The following is a 22614-nucleotide window of genomic DNA, read 5'->3' on the forward strand; positions in this document are numbered from 1 at the left end:
TTTACTCTCTGAAAGAGTAAATACAGCTCTGTCATTATCTATTACAAACTGCCTCATCTTTCATTTTATGGACAAATAACCCTAGACATTTTTCAATACGTCTTCTACAGAAGAAAGAAAGAAAGTCATACAAGTTTGAAATGATATGTGGATGAATTAATGATTATTTTTTTTGGTGAACTATCCCATTAAATATTTGAATAAACATAACATAATTATCAGATTAGCATTTTGTGATGTAAAAATGTTTACGAGGTGACACTTTACAATGAGGTTCAATTTGTACCAGATAATTCATTACCAATATCATGAACAAACAATGAGCAACATTTCTTCACTGCCTTTATTAATCTAGGCTTTCATTGTTCATTTACAAACTATTCAAAATACATGCACTGATGCTTATTTTTATGATGTGTGAAGAAGGCCTATAGAAGGCATTTGGAAGAGTGTGGCCGTTCAACCTCATGCCGTTTAGGCAGGGATTAGTGATTTTGTAACCGTGGGAGACGTGCATTAACACACTCGCGTTAGTCTCCATTTCCACAGTAACAGCAGGACCGGTTACGAATTAAAAGCGATATGTGCCCTTTGCGGGAGGCGGGGAGGGCCGTTCCTCCGACTGGCCTCGGCTGGATTTTGAATTTAAGGTTTGATTAATCTCCTCCAGTGGCTGCGAGTGGAGCAATTAAGGCAATTATAAATCACTGGCAAACTGCAGGGACGAACCTGATGGGTAATATAGCGTATATTGATAGAGTAGCCTTTGAAAATGACTGCTAAACTCCAGTCAGCGAATAGTTAGGAGACATTTTTCAGGCTTTATCAAGCATCTCAATGAAATGAATTTCAAAAGGAGGCTAGATTCACTGGTGCGATATGTGCTTTTCAAGTCCCATGTGGGAGAGCAGATCACAATGGAGTGAGAGCATGTCTCTGGCTTTCATGTGTTTTTTTTAATGCTATGCTTTTGTTCTCTGCTCGATACAGGGCTCCCATGACAAAGAGAGTTAATAAAACGAATAAAGAAATTACTAAATTAACAGATGCATATAGGAACTGGTAAAGAGGGTTGTCTAGACATATAGTCTAATCCCAGCTGCATATGATCTTCTCTTGGCATTCAAATTCTTTGAGGCATTGCAGTATCAATCACTTCAAATAGATTATTGAAAGTACCTTCTTTTGGAAGATGTTTCAAACGAATTTTTCATCCTGTTGGTTATGCTGTAGTAGAAGAGCTAACACTCTAGTCTCGGTATGCTAATAGCCTATGTCTTCAAAAAAAAAAAAAAAATCCAAAACAGTAGCGGGGGCCTTTGAGAAGGACAATATTAGACATCCTCTGATCATGGGCCTGATAGACCCGCAGCAAACATCTCCGAAATATTCCTCTGGGAAATGTGAAGCGCTGCATGTGGGATGCAAAAAACATAGTTCAAAGAAACCCTGGCAATCCTTCAGATGGAAAATGGCCTAAACGTGGTGTAAGTGACGAGGCGGCTGGCTAAGAGGGGCTTCTGACAGGAAAGAGAAGAGGCCAAAAACATAAAGGAATCATTTTAAGAGGGAGAGGTGTTGAGGGAGGAGAGTTTTTGAAATCAAGAATGATGCGTGCTAAGAAAACTCAAAGAACAGAACTAGCATTTAATTCACTTAAACCTTAACAAGGCAATCTGTATCTGTCGACCAGCTAACCGAACAGAAATGGCACATTTAGATGTAATTGCCAGTGTTGTGCCGCGCTCATTCTCTGTGCTCTGAAATAAACGGAAACATTTTGATATTGATTAGAGGCAGCTTTGATAAGGCAATTACTCGTAACGATCTCTTGAGCACCAAATACATAATGAGACTTGCATGGATGTGCTCAGGGCTTTTCAATCAAACCTGTTTTGACATTGTAGGCGTACACTTGTTGTCCTAAAATATACAATTTATATGATTTATTTTACTAAATGTGTTACTTGACAAGAATTTAAATATTTGCAGAAAACAACAGTGAAAAATTGAGGGCCTATATTTCACATTAAAAGCCTTTTATCAATGCATTTTATCTTCAACAACACTGGAAGATTTTTCAATGTTTTTTTTTTTTATAATCAAGTGAAAAAATCTGCCAGTGCAGTAAGACAATATTATATTACAAATACAAACAAGTCAAAATGTCTTGCTTCCCAAGAAAAAATATTCTGTTGTAGGATTTTATTAAAAGGATAGTTAAACCAAAAATGTATGAACGCTTCTAAAATTGTTTCATATTTAATAAACCTTGTATGGTTTAAAATCTGTATGAATCTATTTTTCTCAAATTAGAAATCACTGGTAACCAATATTGCTTGGTTACCAAGATTCTTCTGTGTGTAAATGATGAAAAAATACATAATATTTTCAATTTTGGTTGTTTATTACTTTTCCTGGAAAACAAGACAACCCCCCCCCCCCATCTTATTTAGAAGTTTCAATTTTCAAATGTCTTACTATAAACATTTATGATTAGTGAATTTCTATTTTTAGTAAGTAGAAATAGAGATAAATCATTCAAATAGCAACTGAGTTATAATGCCAATGGTAAAGGTTCACGTTACAATTTCACAAGAGTTACTCACTTCAAAACCACAATGAGTGCATGATCATTGGTGGATTATCTTTATAAAATGAGGCAGAAATTTAGCTTTCTATATGATGCTAAAAACTAAAGCATTTCTAAAATAAATATCCTTTACTCTCGTAAAATGATACTGCATTAAGAAAACTGACGAACCATGTATTTTCATAATTGTAAGGAGACGTTAAATTCCACATCAACTAAGTAATGGAAAAAAGAATGAACAAGTCTACAGTTTCTCATCAATTTGGTTCATAAAAATCTTTTTCTGTGCCTTGTTGTTTGAGGTTTGTTGACTAAGTATCATGAGCTTTCCGTTAATTATTTAGTGATTATGCACAACTGAACAGGTGCAAAAAAAAAACACAAAAAACTAAATTAGCCTTTCATTACAAGGGCTGAATGCACAACAATCATCTTAACTATGAAAAATTTGTTTTGTAAATATTATTATATCATAAAAAAACAATAAAGCCGCATCAGTGCCAGGCTTTATAAATCCACAGCCTGCGACAGCAGATAACAAGTTAGATAGATTTCCTAGCGTCACTCCGCTGAGAGTAAGGGTGTTTTCTTTTTTTGCTAACACCTTGCCACTTCAATTACAAAAAACATCCCACGCTGGCACTCGACTAATGTATTTCTCTCAATTATGAATAAAGGCACACACTGCTGTGTCACACAGGCCCCTTTGAGGACCCACAGAGCTGAATTTGGATGCCCTCCTCCCTACGGACGAGGCGAAGAAGAATCAAATCAGGCGACCCGCTGCGCCACGCACTCGGCTCCATAAATGTATTCAATAAAACGAAGAGGGGAGAGGTTGAAAGGGGTACAGAATCTCAAAGGATTGGCAATTCTCCAGTGTGTCAGATATTTAGTGGCCTCTAACAGTGCATGCGTGAGCGGAAAGCGAGCAGGCGGAGCGAGGGAGACGGCTCGTGGATGAGACGCTGTGTTTACTCTGACCCTGTCGCAGCCGATCTCACCGAGACGGCCCCTACAACGGCTGGCTGAAAACAATCGCCTCATTCCTCCGCACCGCTCCGTCGCTCTTCCCCTCCCTCTGTACGTCTCCTTCATCCTTTCACTCGGTGCTGATGACTGTGCAGTGACAGAGCAATGCCATTACCCAGAAGAAACCGAGGGGAGGCAGAGATTAAGACAGAGAAAGACACACCGTCAAAAAAGAAAAATCACAGACAGAGAAGCAAGGGAGTAGCTTTGGTTTAAACACAGGTTTCGATTTGGAGGGGAATTCAACTTCTTTTTGGTGTTTGACTAAAATATGTTTGTTTCTATAAAATTGTATAGCTTGTAATAATACAAATGGTTAAAAGCAGCATTGCAGAACCTAGAATAATAAAGAAGATAAGAGATCAGGAAAATAATGCCCCGGTGAACACCCCTAAGGCAACAACAGCAAGGAAAAGGATGAGCTAAGAAACTGAATTTTGCAACAAAAATAAAAATGAAGAAACCATGTTACTCTAACATGCATTTTACTGCTAATTCCACGTTTGCACAGCAGGGTTGTGCTTCATTAAAAACTGAATTGAGAATGCCGCCCCTCCCCCAGTTAAATTCCTAAATTTGATTTAAATTGAGGAACCACACAGAAAGCAGAATTGCGATTTGAATTTGAATGCAGGTAGAATAAAAATGAACTGAAATTCAAAACATATTCATATAACTATTTGTTTTTACTAGAAAAGCAAAACTGTCCAGATAAACTTGGATTGATAAAGCAGTGTTTGATTAAAAGTAAAAAAGCTTTTAAAAAGCCTTAAGTTTTAAGATTTAAATGCCTTACAGAGAGAGAGGCAGAATGATAGACAGACAAACAGACAGACAGACAGACAGAAATGGCTCCTTGAACAAGAAAAATGTAAGGCAGGACTTGATTTTGACCATTGGGAATTGATTGGATCATTGGATAGCTGTGGTTTACTATTGGTGTGATCTCATGTGAGTGACAGGTTGTCATCAGAGAAGAGAAGAGAAGACACTGCATGGGGGAGGGGAAGTTATTATGATGAAAGATTACAAGGACACATGAATTTAGAAAGGAAATTTGCACCGATAAATAAACACTGCAAAACAGTCAATTTTGCTTTCAAGGTGACTTTAATTTTTATTTCATGTTTTCTATCAAATCTGCACTCATGCAGAGAAGCTTAATAAAAGCAGACAGAGAAAACCACATGTTGAGAAAACATCAGGTAAGCACATACAATGACCGATCCTTGGAAACATCCTGTTTCCCGCAAGAGCGTTATGTTTTCACAGGGACTATAAATGACATGACAGCATGACTCAGTGGTTTGTGAGCGGACAGAGTTCACATGCCACCCACCCACTCTCAAGCCCTTCTCCCCAGAAAACAGGACCCATTCGCACTCTCGTCCTCTTTGTTTCCTATTCATATCCATCTCTGTGAATATCTCCACAGTGCATAACATGCCAAAGCAGTGGGCTCCTGAGACTATGGCAAATTTGAACCTTTCAGCAGTTCACTAGTGAAGACAAATGGCCGGCGTGTTTAGGGGCCCTCGTGAGTGATCTGTATTAATGTCTGGCAGGGATTCAGCATGCTGCATATGCTAAATCCATTAGCGGGTCAGAACCTGGCTCTGTCTGAATCCCCTGCATGCTGGGGGGGCTGGATATAGGAAAGTTGCAGGTGTGTGCATGCTACAGCAGAAAGACGGCATTCGTATGTACACATAAACGACATAAACACACTCCATTTGCACACGTTTTCTGGAATCGAGCCTAAGAATAACCACTCTGTGCTTATGGTGCGTCTGTTTCTGTTGATTCGCCACCCCATGATGCATTTGCTATTCAGTCATCTTTGTTTAATATGAATACAGCAATTCTGTTACACAAATGCAATCCAATGTTGTTGCAAATTGCAACATGCACAAATGCAGTCCCACTGCAATCTGTGACACACCCGTATAAGCAGACTGGATTTATGACTAGTTGCTATTAAAGTTAAAGGGCTAGTTCACCCAAAAACATAATTTACTCACCCTCATGTTGTTCATGTTCACTGATCAATGTTTATATGTGAATAAAAGCCTAAATTCAATCTGTTCATCATATAAAGTGATATAGTCTCTTCAGAATTTAGGACTAAACCGTTCAATTCATATTCATTATTTTTACTATCTCTTTATGAACTTTTTGAAGGGTCACAGTGGTAGTTGCGTAGCTGTCAATGGAGGGACAGAAAGCTCTCAGATTTAATCAAAAATATCTTCATTTTTGTTTTGAATATGAACAAAAGTCTTACTAGTTTGGAATGACGAGGGTGAGTAATTGATGACCTTTTTCATTTTTGGGTGAATTAACATTTTAAGAAAGTCTGCCAACAGAATACTCATACAATGGTAAATCACACAACCTTCTGGAATATATATTCTGATGGGTCAATCTTGACAAAATATGGTCAAACATTTTGAACACTAAACTGTAAATTATTAAAAAAAATTAAACAAAATTGAAGTAATAAAAATGTATCATTGTAAGTCATCAAGGTTTGGCTGGTTAGAATGACAGCAATTCAACATTAGCTGTGTATTCTAAAAACCACACAAAAAAAACTGTTTTGCAAGAAACATATATATTGCTTATTTTTCATTATAATATACTAGTTTTACTAGTGTTACTTTTTTGGAAAGCACTCAAAGCTATGCAATAGACTTACATTAACTTATATTTTAGCCGTGCAGCTGCCATTGAGATGAATGGCTATGCTAATGGATAGCTTTCTTCAGAAATTACAAGCAACCAATTTCCTACATAGCTGTGCTAGTTTCATTTTTCTCAAACCTCTCTGTGGTCTTTTTCATCTTTTTTCATCTTGCATAATAAAATAATAAAACTCGAATCAATATTTCATGTCTCCTTATTTATTTATGAGATAAGCAGTCATGTAATAAGTGATAATCAACATCAGTCAGGCATTAGCACAAAAAAACCTTTAGGGTGATACAGGACCCCTCATCTTTGTGTCAAGGTCCTGACCACATTATAGAAGATTGTTTTTGTGATAAGGACCAGTGTATGCCTTTTGAGTAAATCTTATGTCTATTTAACTCTAGCAAATATGTACATATCTTTTGCCATTATTATTTAATAAGGTCTGATAAATCATGTAAACTAATTAAAGGTCAGACAAATTTAATATTTTGCAATGAAACAGTTTATTGAGCCTTTAGGCAAAAAAAAAAAAATATTACTTATGCTTTTTTATGTTTTTTATTATATTTGATACATCAGGCTTTTATGTTGTATAATAAAGTGAGAACATGGAGTTCATACTCAAGGAGGGAAAAAATTATCAATGATCTTTGTTTTATGATCAAAGCTATGTAGTTTTCCTTGTGGGGGCAACACGTATTATGATTGAGAGATGAACAAATACATATTCTCTAAAAGCCTCACATTTTAACATGTATGGATAATCAAGTAAACCTAAGTTTCTTCAGTCCAGTAAATGTATTGTGAACATATCAGCATTATACTGACTGCCCTGCTTTCTAGATATCACCATCAGACATTGAAAAACCCATATGGGTCAGCAAGTGCAACATACAATAAGTACAACCTTCTTTATTCAAGGTCCACTGATTTATGAACCACCTGCTTAACTTGGTAATCATATTTTCTTGCTAATTTCCTGCTAGACCTCACAATAAAGGCAATAACACTTTTCCAGAAGCATATCAATATCTTTCTCCACCTAAGAATAGCTGTCACAAATCCGCTGAAAACTGCCTCTGCTGACACACACACACGCACGCACGCACGCACGCACGCACGCACGCACGCACACACACACACACACACACACACTAATCGCAATCACCAACAAATGGACACTTATCCATAATCATGCACAGACGTAAAAAGCTGTTCACACACACAGGCACATTTCAACTCAATACACACTCATATAAATAAAAAAACTCCCATGCAAACTCCTCTCTTCTGTCAGACTAGATTATATGGTGCAGGAAACAGGGGCATGAAATCTGCGGCAGCTGCCCCAGGCTGAGAGACACAAGGCTGCAGGCACATACACACACACACACACACACACACACACACACATGCCTACACAACGGCATACACACACTAACCAATGCTGTGCTAGCGAGTAGACAGACACACAAGAAGGAGGGTCAGAACAAGAGGTGAATTCCACTCAAAAGTGGACATCCCTACGCCTAACTCATTTCCAAGAGCAGATCGCTTCAAGTGAGTCTCATATGTGGCTATTGAAAAACAACACAAATACATACATTACTGCCACTTATAAAGAATCTTTGATAACATAGCAGCAAAAATGATACCTACAGCTGTAGCAAATCAAAGCTGCAAAATACTCACAATGCAACTAAATAGAGAAACGCTGCAAAATACTCACTACGCAACCAAATACAGAAACCCCCCGCAAATACTCACAAACCAACCAAATAAAGAGACACAGTGCAAAATACTCACAACACAATCAAATGCAGAAACGCTGCAAATACTCACAACGCAACCAAATACAGAAATGTGCTGCAAATACCCACAATGCAACCAAATACAGAAATGTGCTGTAAATAACCACAATGCAACCAAATACAGAAACACGCTGCAAATACTCACAACGCAAACAAATACAGAAATGTGCAGCAAATACCCACGATGCAACCAAATACAGAAATGTGCTGCAAATACCCACAATGCAACCAAATACAGAAATGTGCTGCAAATACTCACAACGCAACCAAATACAGAAATGTGCTGCAAATACCCACAACGCAACAAAATACAGAAATGTGCTGCAAATACTCACAACGCAACCAAATACAGAAATGTGCTGCAAATACCCACAACACAACAAAATACAGAAATGTGCTGCAAATACCCACAACACAACAAAATACAGAAATGTGCTGCAAATACCCACAACGCAACAAAATACAGAAACAAGCTGCAAAATACTCACAATGCAACCAAATACTGAAACGCATTGCGAAATACTCACAACGCAACCAAATACAGAAACACGCTGCAAATACAACACAACCAAATACAGAAACACACTGCAAATACAGAAACGCGCTGCAAATACTCACAACGCAACCAAATACAGAAACACGCTGCAAATACAACACAACCAAATACAGAAACACACTGCAAATACAGAAACACGCTGCAAATACAACACAACCAAATACAGAAACACACTGCAAATACAGAAACACACTGCAAATACTCACAACGCAAACCAAATACAGAAACGCGCTGCAAAATACTCACAACTAAATACAGAAACACGCTGCAAAATACTCACAACTAAATACCGAAACACGCTGAAAATACAACACAACCAAATACAGAAACACACTGCAAATTACTCACAACGCAACCAAATACAGAACCGTGCAGCAAACAGGACAGAAATGTTTTAAGTGGACCCCAACAAGGGGACGAACCTGGCAGATACATGCTTACTTATCAATGTCTGAAAGTTGAGTTTTTTTTGGATTATTTTAAACATCCTGAACATTTAACATACAGCACACTTGTTGTCAAACTAATTTTTTCTCAATTTGCTTTCATAATTTGATTTCTGAAAATATGTTTTCTTAATTTGCTGGTGCTTTTTTCTATTTACATATGTGTTTTCTTCAGTTGCAGCACATTAAGCTCTCGCGGCCACCGTACATTTAAGCCTTGAGTGCATGTGAATGGTTTAAATATCAGGTAATATATTAAATTAGCTCAGGTTTTAAAATGAATTGCGCCTTTATCATGCGATAATAAATTACAAAATGACTTCCTTTGCTAACGGCCCTGTAGAAGAGCCCACTAAGAGTGCCTCCCTTCCGCAGTGCCCTTCAAATGTGCAAAAATGCTATTTGGAAGTTGCCCAGAGAAATAGTGAGAAAAAGAGAGAGATAGAAATAATTGAGATACCAGAGAAAAAATAAGATAATCTTAAAATCAACTAAAACTTGATAAACTTCTAAGTGAAACAAGATATTCTACAGAAATAAAAATGTGGGAAAGGACTTGATTTTATGAATCAGGAAATGATTGGATTGTGAAAAGTGGATGTTAAAAAGGGTGGTGCAAGTTTCTCTATTTAATTTTTTTTTGGAATAACATGCACTAATTAATTACGTACAATAAGATCAAGAACATGCATCAAAAAGTAAACAAGGTCAATTCTGATTTCATGTTTACTTCAAATGATGCAAACACACAAAAAGCACAGCACACATGCAAACTTTGCAAATAAAACCGTAAATATGCACACAGTCCATGAATACTCGCACCCTCAGTAACACTTGAATGATTTCAGCTATTCTGGCTGAATGGCGCAACCCCTCTAACCCGAGCAGGACTGCACTGAGGCTGTTTCATATGCAGCCTCACTTCCCATTATATGCCTTTTTCTTTTACGAAAACACCCTCTAATTCAGCATAATTGCTCCTTGTCATTTTGTGCAAAGCAACTCAAAAAACAGAATGACTCAAGACATTATGGGGCAGGAGCCTGCAGGGTCAGCACAGCCCAAACACCCCCTGAGCTCAGCACTTATGCCTGTGATGTACGCAACACATTTACAAACAACGAATCACACTTCAGAGCCCAATCCATCTCCTGTACAGCCACTCACACAAGTAGGAGCCTGTCAAGATGAATGTTTAAAAACTTTCCTGAGAATGCACCCCAATTTGAATCTCAATTCATGCCGAATGCACAAAATGAAAATGTGACAATTTGCTCAACTGATATAGGCAAACTTATGGCAAAATAAAATTGTTTTTGCTGCTCTTAGACACTAACACTATAGTGTAGTCATGTCCAAGAGACAGGGCATACCACAAGGTAAGATATGATCTTTTTTAAATGAATCCCTTCTGCTTACCAAGTCTGCATTTATTTGATTAAAAACACATTAAAAACAGCAATATTGTGAAATATTTTTAATACAGTATATTTTATTTTATTCCTCTGATCAAAGCTGAATTTTCAGCATCATTTTTCCTGTCCTCCGGACATCACTTTTTCCCGTTACTGTATATAGTGGAAAGGGTGGTAAATACGGTTTGCAGGTCTATATAGAAGAACAGCATCTAGTTTACAGTAAATGCAAATAGTTATTGATACTATTCACACAAAGTGTAAATAAGAGTAATTCTATAATACTAAAAGTAAAATATCTGAGCAATGGTGAAAATGCTTTGCACTGGCTTTGCATTCAGTGTAGTACTTTTAATTACACTGCACACTGAAATACTTTATTCTAATTGGTCAATTGCTGCATTCTGCTATCAAATATTTTAACATAAGAACCATTAAACTATAATTGACTGTTGTCCCAGTAGTCACTCGCATCACTGAGGTGACTTTCTTCTCACATAATAAAATAATTCCAACTCAAGTGTATGTTTACATTAAATATCGTAAAGTCACGTGGTAATTATCACAAAGTAAACCTGTCCAGGGTCATACAAGACCCCTACACATCGCCCTGTGGTCCAGATCACTCCATCAGTGTTTATTTTGCAGTAATGATAGGCTGACTCTACATTAACCCTTACAAAATAACTTTCATTTATACGTAACGAGCAAACATTATTTACTGCTTAACAGATCATAGCTGAAATACAATACATTAAAATATAAACATATGAATATGTAAGATGTCTAATGATGTTTCTAATCTATATGAATGCACATTAACTAATGATCTCTTGAGCATTATATAAAGAAATAATATCGGTTAATGAAAGTCATTAGAACGTGTTATCCAATGAGCTGAAACACAGGTGGTGTAAATGATGCAACATTGCTTCAACTAAGTGAATAAATGAAATGTTACAGATATTTAGAACGTGTCTCACCGTGACGGTTTTAATGCGGCCGCCGCCCTTGGTGCAGGTCCATCCGGAGCGATTGAAGATCAGTCCGCAGATCTCGCCCTCTGAACATGGGGACATCTCACACCACTGCTTGCTTTTCACTATCCGGGCTACAAACATACAAACAGAAGGTTTTTTAAGCACCACTGCCTTAAAGGGATAGTTCACCCCTAAAATGAAAATCCTGTCATCATTTACTCACTCTCAAGTTGTTCCAAACCTGTATGATTTTTTTTTGTTCTGCCGCACACAAAGAAGATATTTAGAAGAATGTCTGTAACCAAACAGTTGATGGGCCCCATTGACTTCTATAGTATGGGGAAAAAATACCATGGAAGACAATGGGGCCCATCAACTGATTGGTTACAAACATTTTAAAATATTTTCATTTGTGTTCGGCAGAACAAAGTAATTTATACAGTTTTGGAACAACTTAAGGGTGAGTAAATGATGACAGAATAAAATATTTTGAGTGAACTATCCCTGATTCTTGGGTCAAATTTTACTGTAAAATAAATAAAATTAATGTTAAATTCAGTATTGATGGTACAGAGCCCCAAAAGGGACAAGGTGATTGGAAAAATATATAAGGAGAGGGAAAAAAAATTTCTACAGTTTTGCGCTTTCTCGCGAAAGTTTTGTAAAGTTTTCCTGGGGAAAGAACGCAAAAGTAATGACTACATTTTTTCTCCCATCTCATATTCTTTTTTCTATCAACATGTCCCTTTAGGGACTATGCATAACGGAGTAACACAATTTCTATGAAAATAAATTGGTTACACTTTATTTTACAGTACGTGTATTTACAGTGTACCTACAGGGTCCTTACCCAAGAACATACTGGTAATATAAGGTAACTACAGGAGTTAGGATTAGGTGTAGGTTCAGAGTTACTAAATTCAAATTCAAATTCAAATTTATTTATAAAGCACTGAATAAAACAACACAGTTGACCATAGTGCTGTACAAGCAGTAAAACAGTGAGCAGAGAAAAGACAAATAAAAGATATATATATATCCATATATCTAAATAGGTAGTATAAACTTAATAAAAACATTCAACAACATATATTTATAAAAAAATGACACTAGCACCCTTCACACTTATCTTAATCGCTATCATAAAAAAATATGTTTTCAAATGGATTTTAAACTGACTGAGTGTAGGAAGGTCCCTAATATATAAAGGTAAACTGTTCCATAGTTTAGGGGCTGCGACCGCAAATGCGCGATCCCCTCTAGTCTTCATCTTTGACCGAGGAACAGCAAGACGTTTTTTAAATTGTGATCGTAGCGATCTCATTGACTTTTGTTCCTGTATTAGATCAGCAATATAAGATGGGGCTAACCCATGTAGAGATTTAAATACAAATAGCAGAATTTTAAAATGAATCCTTAAATATTGCTTAAATGTTGAAAACACAATATTCAAATATATATATATATATATATATATATATATATCCAGTGCTGAAAACAATGTGGTAAGAATATCTTATATTCTTGACGATTGAGATAATTAAATTTGGAAAATGACACCATGTACAGTAGGCCTATAACATCTGTAATATTACACCTTTGTCTTATAATGGACTTTTATAAAATATTTTGTTACTACAACCCTTTGAGATCCAACAGGGATCACAAAAAAAACCCAACCTTTATATTTTAAACATAAAATATGGATTTGTGTATGAAAGTGGATTTGAGATTACGGCAAAGTCATGCATGTTTCAGTAAACAGCCTGCAGGCCTTGATTCACTGCACACTTCATTATCTTCACGTTGTAGAACCGAAACCATCAAACAACTCAAAGTGAGCTACATCAGACATGTGTATGCACTGAGGCTCCCGCTTTCAGTTCTCTTGTTTGCTCTGTAGATCCATGTGAAATTCCATAAACCCCTGCTATTCCTGTGCTTCAGACGCAGATCAACCAGTGTTCAGAAGGTGAGGGGAACAAAACAGGTCAAAGATGATGCAGAGCGTCAGACAATCAGACAATCGTCTGCATACCAGGAAAGAACAATGACAAATGACATCCCTGTAATATCTCAGTTGTTTTTCCAAGATAGCAATTACTTGTGCTTCTCAATGTTTTTTTTCTGAAAGAAGTACCATAGTTATCTCCTCTTGTTTATCTAGAGAATCAGAAAGATCTCAAACTCAAGCTCAGATTTGCCAGGACACCAAGGTCAATATGAACTCAAACATTTCTCAACATATTCTTCCAAAGCTAAATGAGTTAAGATATACAAATTCATCTCTTCTAATCTTACTATGAGTCAACAACTGAATCATTTTTGGGTTTTATTTTTATTTCCCTGAAGAAATGTTATGAGAAATTCAACAAAGTTGATACTTAAACGAAACTGAACATGGATGTGCACAGAATACATTTCCAGGATTTAGATTATACTTAAATTCTACAAAATCCTCAATTTCATTAATATACCATCCCTGTGAGACCTCCGTTCCTTGATTACTCTGTCCATGCAATTTTCTGCGCACAAAGGCTCGCCTTCCTTTTAGAAATTTCCTGTCACCAGACGCTTAAGATATGTTTACAACCATTTTCTCGTTCTGAAACACAGCAGGTCTTTCATGGCAGTGTGTGAAAACGTTATCAAAGCTCAATCCCTGAATTTATCAAAGTAAAGTGGTGCCGCTGAAATGAAGGATTATGCCTTAAAACCGATCCGGAGCAAAAGCTGTGGATGGCCGAGTCAGCTCTACAGATCTCATCCAAGTCCTCCTGTCCCCGGGGGCCGAAAACAATCAAATCCATCCCACATCACATAAACAAGCCTCCCTCCGAGGGACAGTATTCAAAAGCACAAATACAACTGGGCCATGGAGAAAGAAAACAAAGAGCGCCAAAGAAAATCAATGGGCTTAAATGAAGCTGGAATGCTTCAGAGAGGTATTTAGCACACAGTCGGTCAGGGTGTCTGAGCCGTGATGCCTCATGCAGAGGAATGGCTATATTGAGGTAACGCTTGTGATTACACACTCCAGTTGGAATCTGGTTGAGAAGTACTGGGGTGTGTGGACTAGTTTTAACATCTGTGAGAAATATCTGCGGAAAGCACACAGGGCACCTGAGCACTATAGGCATGCTCTCTTTGGGCATGATCTTGGTCCACAATGTGAAACAGATGCTATTGTACTATATCCATGTGACAAGCAAAACTTTGAACTACTCATAATATTTTCAGAACAGACTTGAAATTTAGATAAAACTTTAAACCAGGGTAGTAATAATGCTGATAAGGCACTTGAGCTCATAAACATAGTTTACCATTACTGATACTGAATACTGAACTAATGTAGAACTCATACTAGCACTAGTACTGTCTTTGAACTAGTACATTATATTGTTCATTGTAAAAAATAATACTTTCTTTTATCTAGAACAGATTTTAATTCTGTAATCATTCTAGCTTCAACTAGTACTCATAACTAGTAGAATATTTGTAGTAGATTTAGTAGATTTTTCATAGCAAGTTAAGTACCATCTATGATCTAGAACATTTTAAATGAATACTCCTAGCATTAATAGTAAAGCCTTTGAAATAGCACTCAGTACTGGACTTGCAAGATCTAGCATTAGATCTGGCTCTGCACTAATCCTCATTCTAGTGCTAGTCCTGACTTCGAACTAGTACTCATACTAGCACTAGAAGTTACTTGAATTAGTATGTCTACAAAATTAATTTTGAACCATCACATATTCCCAATGCTGACTTTAAACTAGTACCCAAACTAGCACTAGAACTGACTGTGAATTAGTACATCTACTAGCCCTAATACTGAATTATATTCAGCACTCTTTGTCTTTGCACTAGTACCGACTTTTTTACTAAACCTGCTGTCTTCATTATTTAATAAACAAATCTGTCATGAAAACAAGTTATTATTACAGCCACCATTCAAATGTTTAAATGTCAACAACACAATTATATCAATAAAAGGTTGATATAAAACCACCTTATATGCAGTTTAAATATTGCCTTATATGCAGTCTAAATGAACTGATTATTAAATAAATTTGATTAATTATTTGGTTCCTAATTAAATTTTTTTTTTTTTGGCTAAGAAAAAAATAAATGTTTCGGTTTAGGGGGAAAAAATCACTTCTACTCATACCTGCTATAACCTTGAATTAGTATGCCTGCTAGCTCTAATCCTGACTAAACTAGTACACGTAATAGAAACAAAATTGACTTTGAACTCTCACAAATTCTAGTACCAATCCTGGCTTTGATTTAGCACTCATTCTAGCATTAGTATTGATTTGAATTAGTACCCACACTAGCACTAAAAGTGCCTTTGAATTGGTACACATACTAGTATAACTAGTAATGACTACTGACTTGAACTGGTACTCATGTTAGTATACTGACTTTTAACAAGTACTCATATATGCACTAAATTTGCTGGCCTATAACTAGAACAGATTTCTCTGATATTCAAAACCAGTTTTCCTCAGTAATTTCCACAGAAAAATCTGTTTCCCTTTTCATATCGTCCTAAAATGTAAACTCCTTGTATAAATAAAACCGAAAAGGTGCTGATCCATCGCTGCCTTTAAAGCCTTGATCTAAAAACAAGCCTTTAAATGTAAAATAAGAATATAGCCTTAATTATCATTAATGCATGTGAGATGCAAATACACACGTCTCATTGGGCACAGTGAAGTGCTCTAACTAGGCCACACAGGGAGCACAGACCGGCAGATTACAGCGCACACAGAGTTTAGCAGATATTTTCGTACCCTATTTGTTTCATGTGAAGCCTGATGAGGCTCCTGAGCTGAGCTCTCCGCTGTAGAGGCAACCAGTGAACACACATGGCCTCCTGGGGAGCCGTGTGCCTCCGCTCCAAACTCACTCATCATTAACTGCTTGCAAATAGATAGAACAAGAATACTTTCTCTTTCAGGGTCACTGTATATGGGGCAGGAATATGCAAAATCTCCCCAGAAAAGCAGGGGAACAAGAATCAATATAAACACGCAGCAGCCCATAAAAAACAGATCATTTCCTGTTCTTCCGAGCATGCTAAAAAAGATACCACCCACTGACCAGTGCGTTTGTGCGGAGTCCAGCTTAAAAAAAGGATGAATCACACCCACACACCGTTTCCCATGGTACCTCTGTTCTGCATCATGACTCAATTTGTCTCTCTGTGTGCATGCAACACCTGAGCCGGCTCCAGCACGCCTACACTGATTCAGATGTCTCCAGGGACCCGACTCGCGCATGCCCTCCCTCGCTCCCGAGACCCTTGACCATCTGCCCCCCGGACCCATCTGCCAGACACAGCCTCACCTGCGGACTGACATCTAACCGGAGAGAGCACAAGAGTGAGCGCACACACTCTCAGCACTGTGGGTTCAGGAAATATATTTCCATTCATTTGCTCTATTTTAGAAATCATTTAATAAAGAGTGCAAAACTATATATATATAGGTGGGTTGCCTGAAGGGCATGTCGATTAGTTTGTAGACTAATCTAAACCAGAAGCCCTGAAGCATTTTTAAAAGTTGGTCATTTTAGCTTGAAGCACAGCAAACAACAACAACAACAACAACAACAACAACAACAACAACAACAACAACAAAGCAGTCCCTAATTAAGGCACCACCCACCACTAAAAATATCTGTCTGTCTGTCGATGGATGGATGGATGGGACAGACAGAGAGAGAGAGAGAGAGAGAGAGAGAGAGAGAGAGAGAGAGAGAGAGAGAGAGAGAGAGAGAGAGAGAGAGAGAGAGAGAGAGAGAGAGAGAGAGAGAGAGAAAGAAAGAAAGAAAGAAAGAAAGAAAGAAAGAAAGAAAGAAAGAAAGAAAGAAAGAGAGAGAGAGAGAGAGAGAGAGAGAGAGAGAGAGAGAGAGAGAGAGAGAGAGAGAGAGAGAGAGAGAGAGAGAGAGAGAGAGAGAGAGAGAGAGAGAGAAAGAAGACAGACTAGCACTCAAAAGTTTGGGTTCAGTAATTAATACAAGAAAATACTATTTTTATTCAACAAGGATGCATTATATTGATCAAAAATGACAGTTAAGACATTTATAATGTTACAAAAGATTTCTATTACAAATAAATGCTGTTTTTTTTACTTTATATTAATCAAATAACCCTGAAAATCATGAATCTAATTAAAATATTAAGCGGCACGACTTTTTTCAATCAGCATTAGCATAATAAGCATAATCAGCATGATTTCTGAAAGATCATGTTTAATTGTATTCAAATAGAAAAGAGTTATTTTAAATTGTAATAATATTTCATAATATTGAACAATATTTTAAACAAATAAATGCAGCGTTATTGATCATAAGAGAGCTTAAAAAAACAAATCAAATCTGACCCCATGCTTTTGAACATGGTCCATATATATATATATATATATATATATATATATATATATATATATATATATATATATATATATATATAAATACGTGTGTGTCCAATTCCAAGCTGAAATCACATTGACTTATGGTTTCATACATTTTCACTTAAAAATCAATTTCCATTTTAAATTTCATAGTCCTTGAGCTCTATAATGAAGGAGATTTGAGCAGATGAGAAGTAGAAGGGTAGATTGACTAGATGCTAATGGATGGACCTTGATTGTAATTTCTACATTCTTTAAAACTTTAATTGTCTCTGTACAGCTGTCATAGGGTTGTCTGTAATTGTACAGCTTGTGTGTATGCAACAGGTCCTTCTTTAATGGATCTACTACTAATGGAGCATGAAGGCAGCAGAGAAAGCCAATAAAAATCAATTTCCCACAGCTGTAATTATGGTACTCTCTTGGTTAATTACTCTGGTCTTGCCGTTACAAAGTGCTACTAATGTGTCGTTGAAGAGCTCAAGCTGTAGCATTACCAAAAACACCATCGCACAGAAGAAACTAGCTGCACGACCCCAGCTGTCAGGAGAGTTGGGTTTATTTGCTATAAAAACAACGACTACCATCATATTCAGGTTTACAACCTAAGAAAGGCTGAAAGCTTCCAACCCCATGAGATCCTCCGCCATATCCGGCGCTCGGCAGAACAGACAAGCTCAAATATTCCTCCTAAACCACAGTGACAATCACAATCCAAAGATTACATTTTTTTCTTTCCTTTTTCACCGATCCTCAGCCGTCCTCGACTTTGACACAGCACACACTGCAGAGAGGAACATTTCTTTACATGTAGCAAATCTGACTATTGTGTTATATTGTGTGATACAAGATCTTGACACGAGACCAAAAAAAACAATGCAATGCAAATTAAACAGTGAAGTTGAACGACATGACGTGTCTTGTTGCATGCTGTGAGCGGATCTACTGTATGTGTGTGTGTGGGCTGCATCTCACCGTCCACGCATGCTGGTCGGGCCCGTGTGGTGCCAGCGATCTGTCCTCTCCGGCAGGCACAGCGGGCTGTCTGCCTGGCGATAGTGCGCTTGGGTTGACTGCTGTCTCTATTCAACATCACTATCTCACATGTGCCTACTGCCAACTGACCTGTGGAGGACACACACACATACATTTCAGAAAGCATGGCTTTGAAAATAAGGATATCAATGGCAAATCTTGTTATAACTTGTTAAAACTTCAACATAAAGGTTTAATATCCCTTTTTAAAAGGTTTAAAATGACCCTATCTTGAGTGCACTGTTATGTACCAGTCTGAGAGTCATTGCCAAAACACTCAAGGAGGAAAATGACAACTTTCAGTGAAATAGCACAAAACATTTAAAGGAACAGTACACCCCAAAAAAGAACACTGCCATTGTTTTCCTATGTAACTTTCTTTCATCAGCGGAACAAAAAGGTATTTGTAAATCAATTTAATGAAAGTGAACAAGAACCATAAAAGTGGTTAATTTGACTCAACAACTATCCAAATCTTTTGGTCGTACAATAGAGTTCTGTATGAGGAATTTTGGTAATCAATCATTATTTTGAGTCATTGAGATATTTTAAAGTTCCCCTGTGGTGAAAATCAAGTTTTTAATATTGTTTATATCTACGTGTGGTGTTTTAAATATGATTTAAGGCAAACCATGTGCAAATTATCAACACCATTGTATTTTCTGAGTTTTGTCTCAAAAATGCGGTTTGAAATCGCTGGTGTTTCTGACGTCACAAACTACCTTGTAACCAATCAGGTCAACGTGCCAGCGGGCTTTAGCATTCATTCATTCACATTCATTTCATTTCATTAACATCGAACTAGCAGGGGAGTCTCGAGAGATGCCAGGTTATCCCGGTATATTTTTTGGTTGATATGAAAAAATCAGATAGATTTAGCAATATAGTTGGTGTATGATGTATATTACGTTGTTATGATGAACTATATGCCTTTCTCCACTGATGTCCTAAGTTGTTCAAAGCGTTTCTGATGATTGCTAGAAGGCAACTGTCTGACTCTGAGATACCAAACAGGAACATTGTTTGTGTAACATTAGTAACACATTATTAGCTGTTTAATAACATAGTCAAGCAAAAGGCTAATCATATTAATTACTGTTATGTGTCCGATGTTGTTAAGAGCGATACCATGGTGCAGGGTTTACCTCAGTGAGTTGGCCGAGTGAATCTGTGAGCTGTGTGAGTGGAGGCCGCGGGGCTAATAGCATATTAATGCGGCTGCGTGTACTAAATGAAACAAGGGGGTAGTTACATTCAAGCTATTTTAAGGCTTGAAGAATTTTTAAATATGTAATTTTGCAGATCAAAGATGAGTTTTAAGGGATAAAATTATTGACTACAGGGAGACTTTAAATTAATTGGTTGATCAAGCTCACAAAACTGGTCTCAATGATTGATGAATCAGTCTGATTCGGTTCTCTAGTTCAACTCAGGGATTCGGTCTCAGAGGATACACCCAGTTTAACACTGAGAAACAACTTTAATTTTGACTGTGCATCACAGAAAGCTGTGGACCACTGACTGGATCCCTTTTATGGTGCTTTCTTGTTCTTTTTTTAGCATGATCATCACACAGTGTGTTGGCTGCTACGACCTACGTCTACTGCCTGGTCAATGAAAACGCAAAATGAAATGGCGTATTGAACAACGCGACATGACGCTAAAACTTAAAGCTACTTACCTCAAGCTCCATTTACAAAATTGGCATGTCAATTTGGCCTCTTTTCCCTAGCCATGACCATGTCCATATTCTCCTCCTCTTTCAGCGCACATAAAAACCACAATTGCTAAAGTGCAATTCATCATGCTCTATTTGTTTACCACTAACACATCATCGTACAGTCTACATACATGTCGTACCCACGTTTATTAGACCCATGTCGGACAGTGTGATTTGTAATGATCTTATAGGATTGCCAAAATCGTCTGTAGCAGGCATTACACAAATAGGCGACTAGATCTCTCCAAAAATATCAAGACAACCAATTTACTAGACATCTGAAATAAACCATAATAGGCAAGGCAAGTTTATTTATATAGCACATTTCATACACAATGGTAATTCAAAGTGCTTTACATAGAAGAAATTAAAATAATCAAAAGATATCAGAATAATTAAAACAGTTTAGAGTAAAAGATAAAATACAGAAATAATCAAAAGAAATCAGAATAATTAAAAACATAAAATAGAATACAGTGCAAACAGTCGTACGAACAGTGGCACAGTGCTCATTCATTAAATGCACAGTTAAACAGATGTGTTTTGAGTCTGGATTTGAATGTGACTACTGTAGGAGCACATCTGATCTATTCTGGAAGCTGGTTCCAGCTGCGGCTGACATAGTAGCTAAAAGCAGACTCGCCATGCTTAGAGTGAACCCTTGGTATTTCTAGGTGATGTGATCCTAATGATCTGAGTGATCTGTTGGGTTTATATTCAGTGAGCATATCTGCAATGTATTGAGGTCCTAGGCCATTGAATGATTTATATACCAGTAATAATACTTTAAAATCAATCCTAAATGTAACTGTGAGCCAGTGTAAAGAGCTGAGGACTGGTGTGATCTGTTCATATGTTCTGGTTCTGCTCAGCGTTCTGTATGAGCTGCAACTGTCTTATGGTCTTTTTGGGAAGGCCAGTGAGAAGTCCATTACAATAATCCACCCTGCTGGTGATGAAAGCATGCACAAGTTTTTCTAAGTCTTGACTGGAAACAAAGCATCTAATTCTTGCAGTATTTTTCAGGTGATAGTATGCTGATTTAGTTATTGCTTTGACATGACTACTGAAACTAAGGTCTGACTCTAGAGACACACCCAGATTCCTGACTTGATTTTTAGTTGTTTGACCCCTAGACTGAAGGTATGCGTTCACCTTGAGAACTTCATCTTTGTTTCCAAACGCAATGACTTCAGTTCTGTCCTTGTTTAAAGGGCACCTATTATGCAAAATTCACTTTTACATGCTGTTTGAACATAAATGTGTGTTGGCAGTGTGTGAGCAAAACCACCCTAAAATGATAAAAATGCACCCAGTGTTTTTTTTACAATCTCAATAATTCATATGCACTCTCTCAGAATGAGCTGTTCTAAGATTCAGCTTTTTGTGACGTAGAACATGGGAAAGGGGTTTGATTGACAGTGTGGTTGGTGGTTGGTACCTCCCTCGGTGATCTGATCCTCCATTGTTGTTTCAACGACAGCCGGACCGCTGTTCTGAAGATTTGTGCTGCCCTCTTGAAAATGCCTCCTAAGAAAAATAAGTGTTTTGTTGTGGGCTCTAATACTTCGCATAGTTGTTTGCACTTGCTTCCGACATCAGAGCCACTGAAAACGCAGTGGGTGGATTTTATTTATGAAGGAAATGCGCCTCTTACACTCCCGAAGTACGTTTATGTTTGCTCAAATCATTTTGAGAGTGAATGTTTTTTGAACGGCGGTCAATTCAAAGCAGGTCTTGCTACAAAATGAATCCTCAATGGTGGATCGTTGCCTAGTGTTCGCGATCCAACGACAATTCCTGAAGAAGTAAGTGTATTTTATGATTTCTGAGGTAACGTTAATAGTCATCGACAACAAATGTTGTTGTCGTCGTCGTCGTATGATTTATGTAATTTAAATCTTTTAAAT

At 37.3% G+C, this 22614-nt stretch overlaps 1 protein-coding gene across 1 annotated transcript in view; it reads right to left on the reverse strand.

Annotated features, from left to right (window-relative positions):
- The window catches only part of tafa5l (TAFA chemokine like family member 5, like), a 45465-nt gene that overhangs the window by 9530 nt on the left and 13321 nt on the right, over positions 1-22614 (reverse strand). Inside the window, exons 2-3 of the mRNA XM_077223650.1 lie at positions 18925-19074; positions 11531-11658 (exon numbers count right to left, since the gene is read on the reverse strand). Coding sequence (XP_077079765.1) covers positions 11531-11658; positions 18925-19074 — 278 coding nt within the window. The remainder of the gene's footprint in view (positions 1-11530; positions 11659-18924; positions 19075-22614) is intronic.

This window comes from Siphateles boraxobius, unplaced genomic scaffold, assembly GCF_051911475.1.
Source record: "Siphateles boraxobius isolate OS27281-9 unplaced genomic scaffold, OSU_SipBor_1 9, whole genome shotgun sequence".
In the NCBI taxonomy this organism is placed as follows: Eukaryota; Metazoa; Chordata; class Actinopteri; order Cypriniformes; family Leuciscidae; genus Siphateles; species Siphateles boraxobius.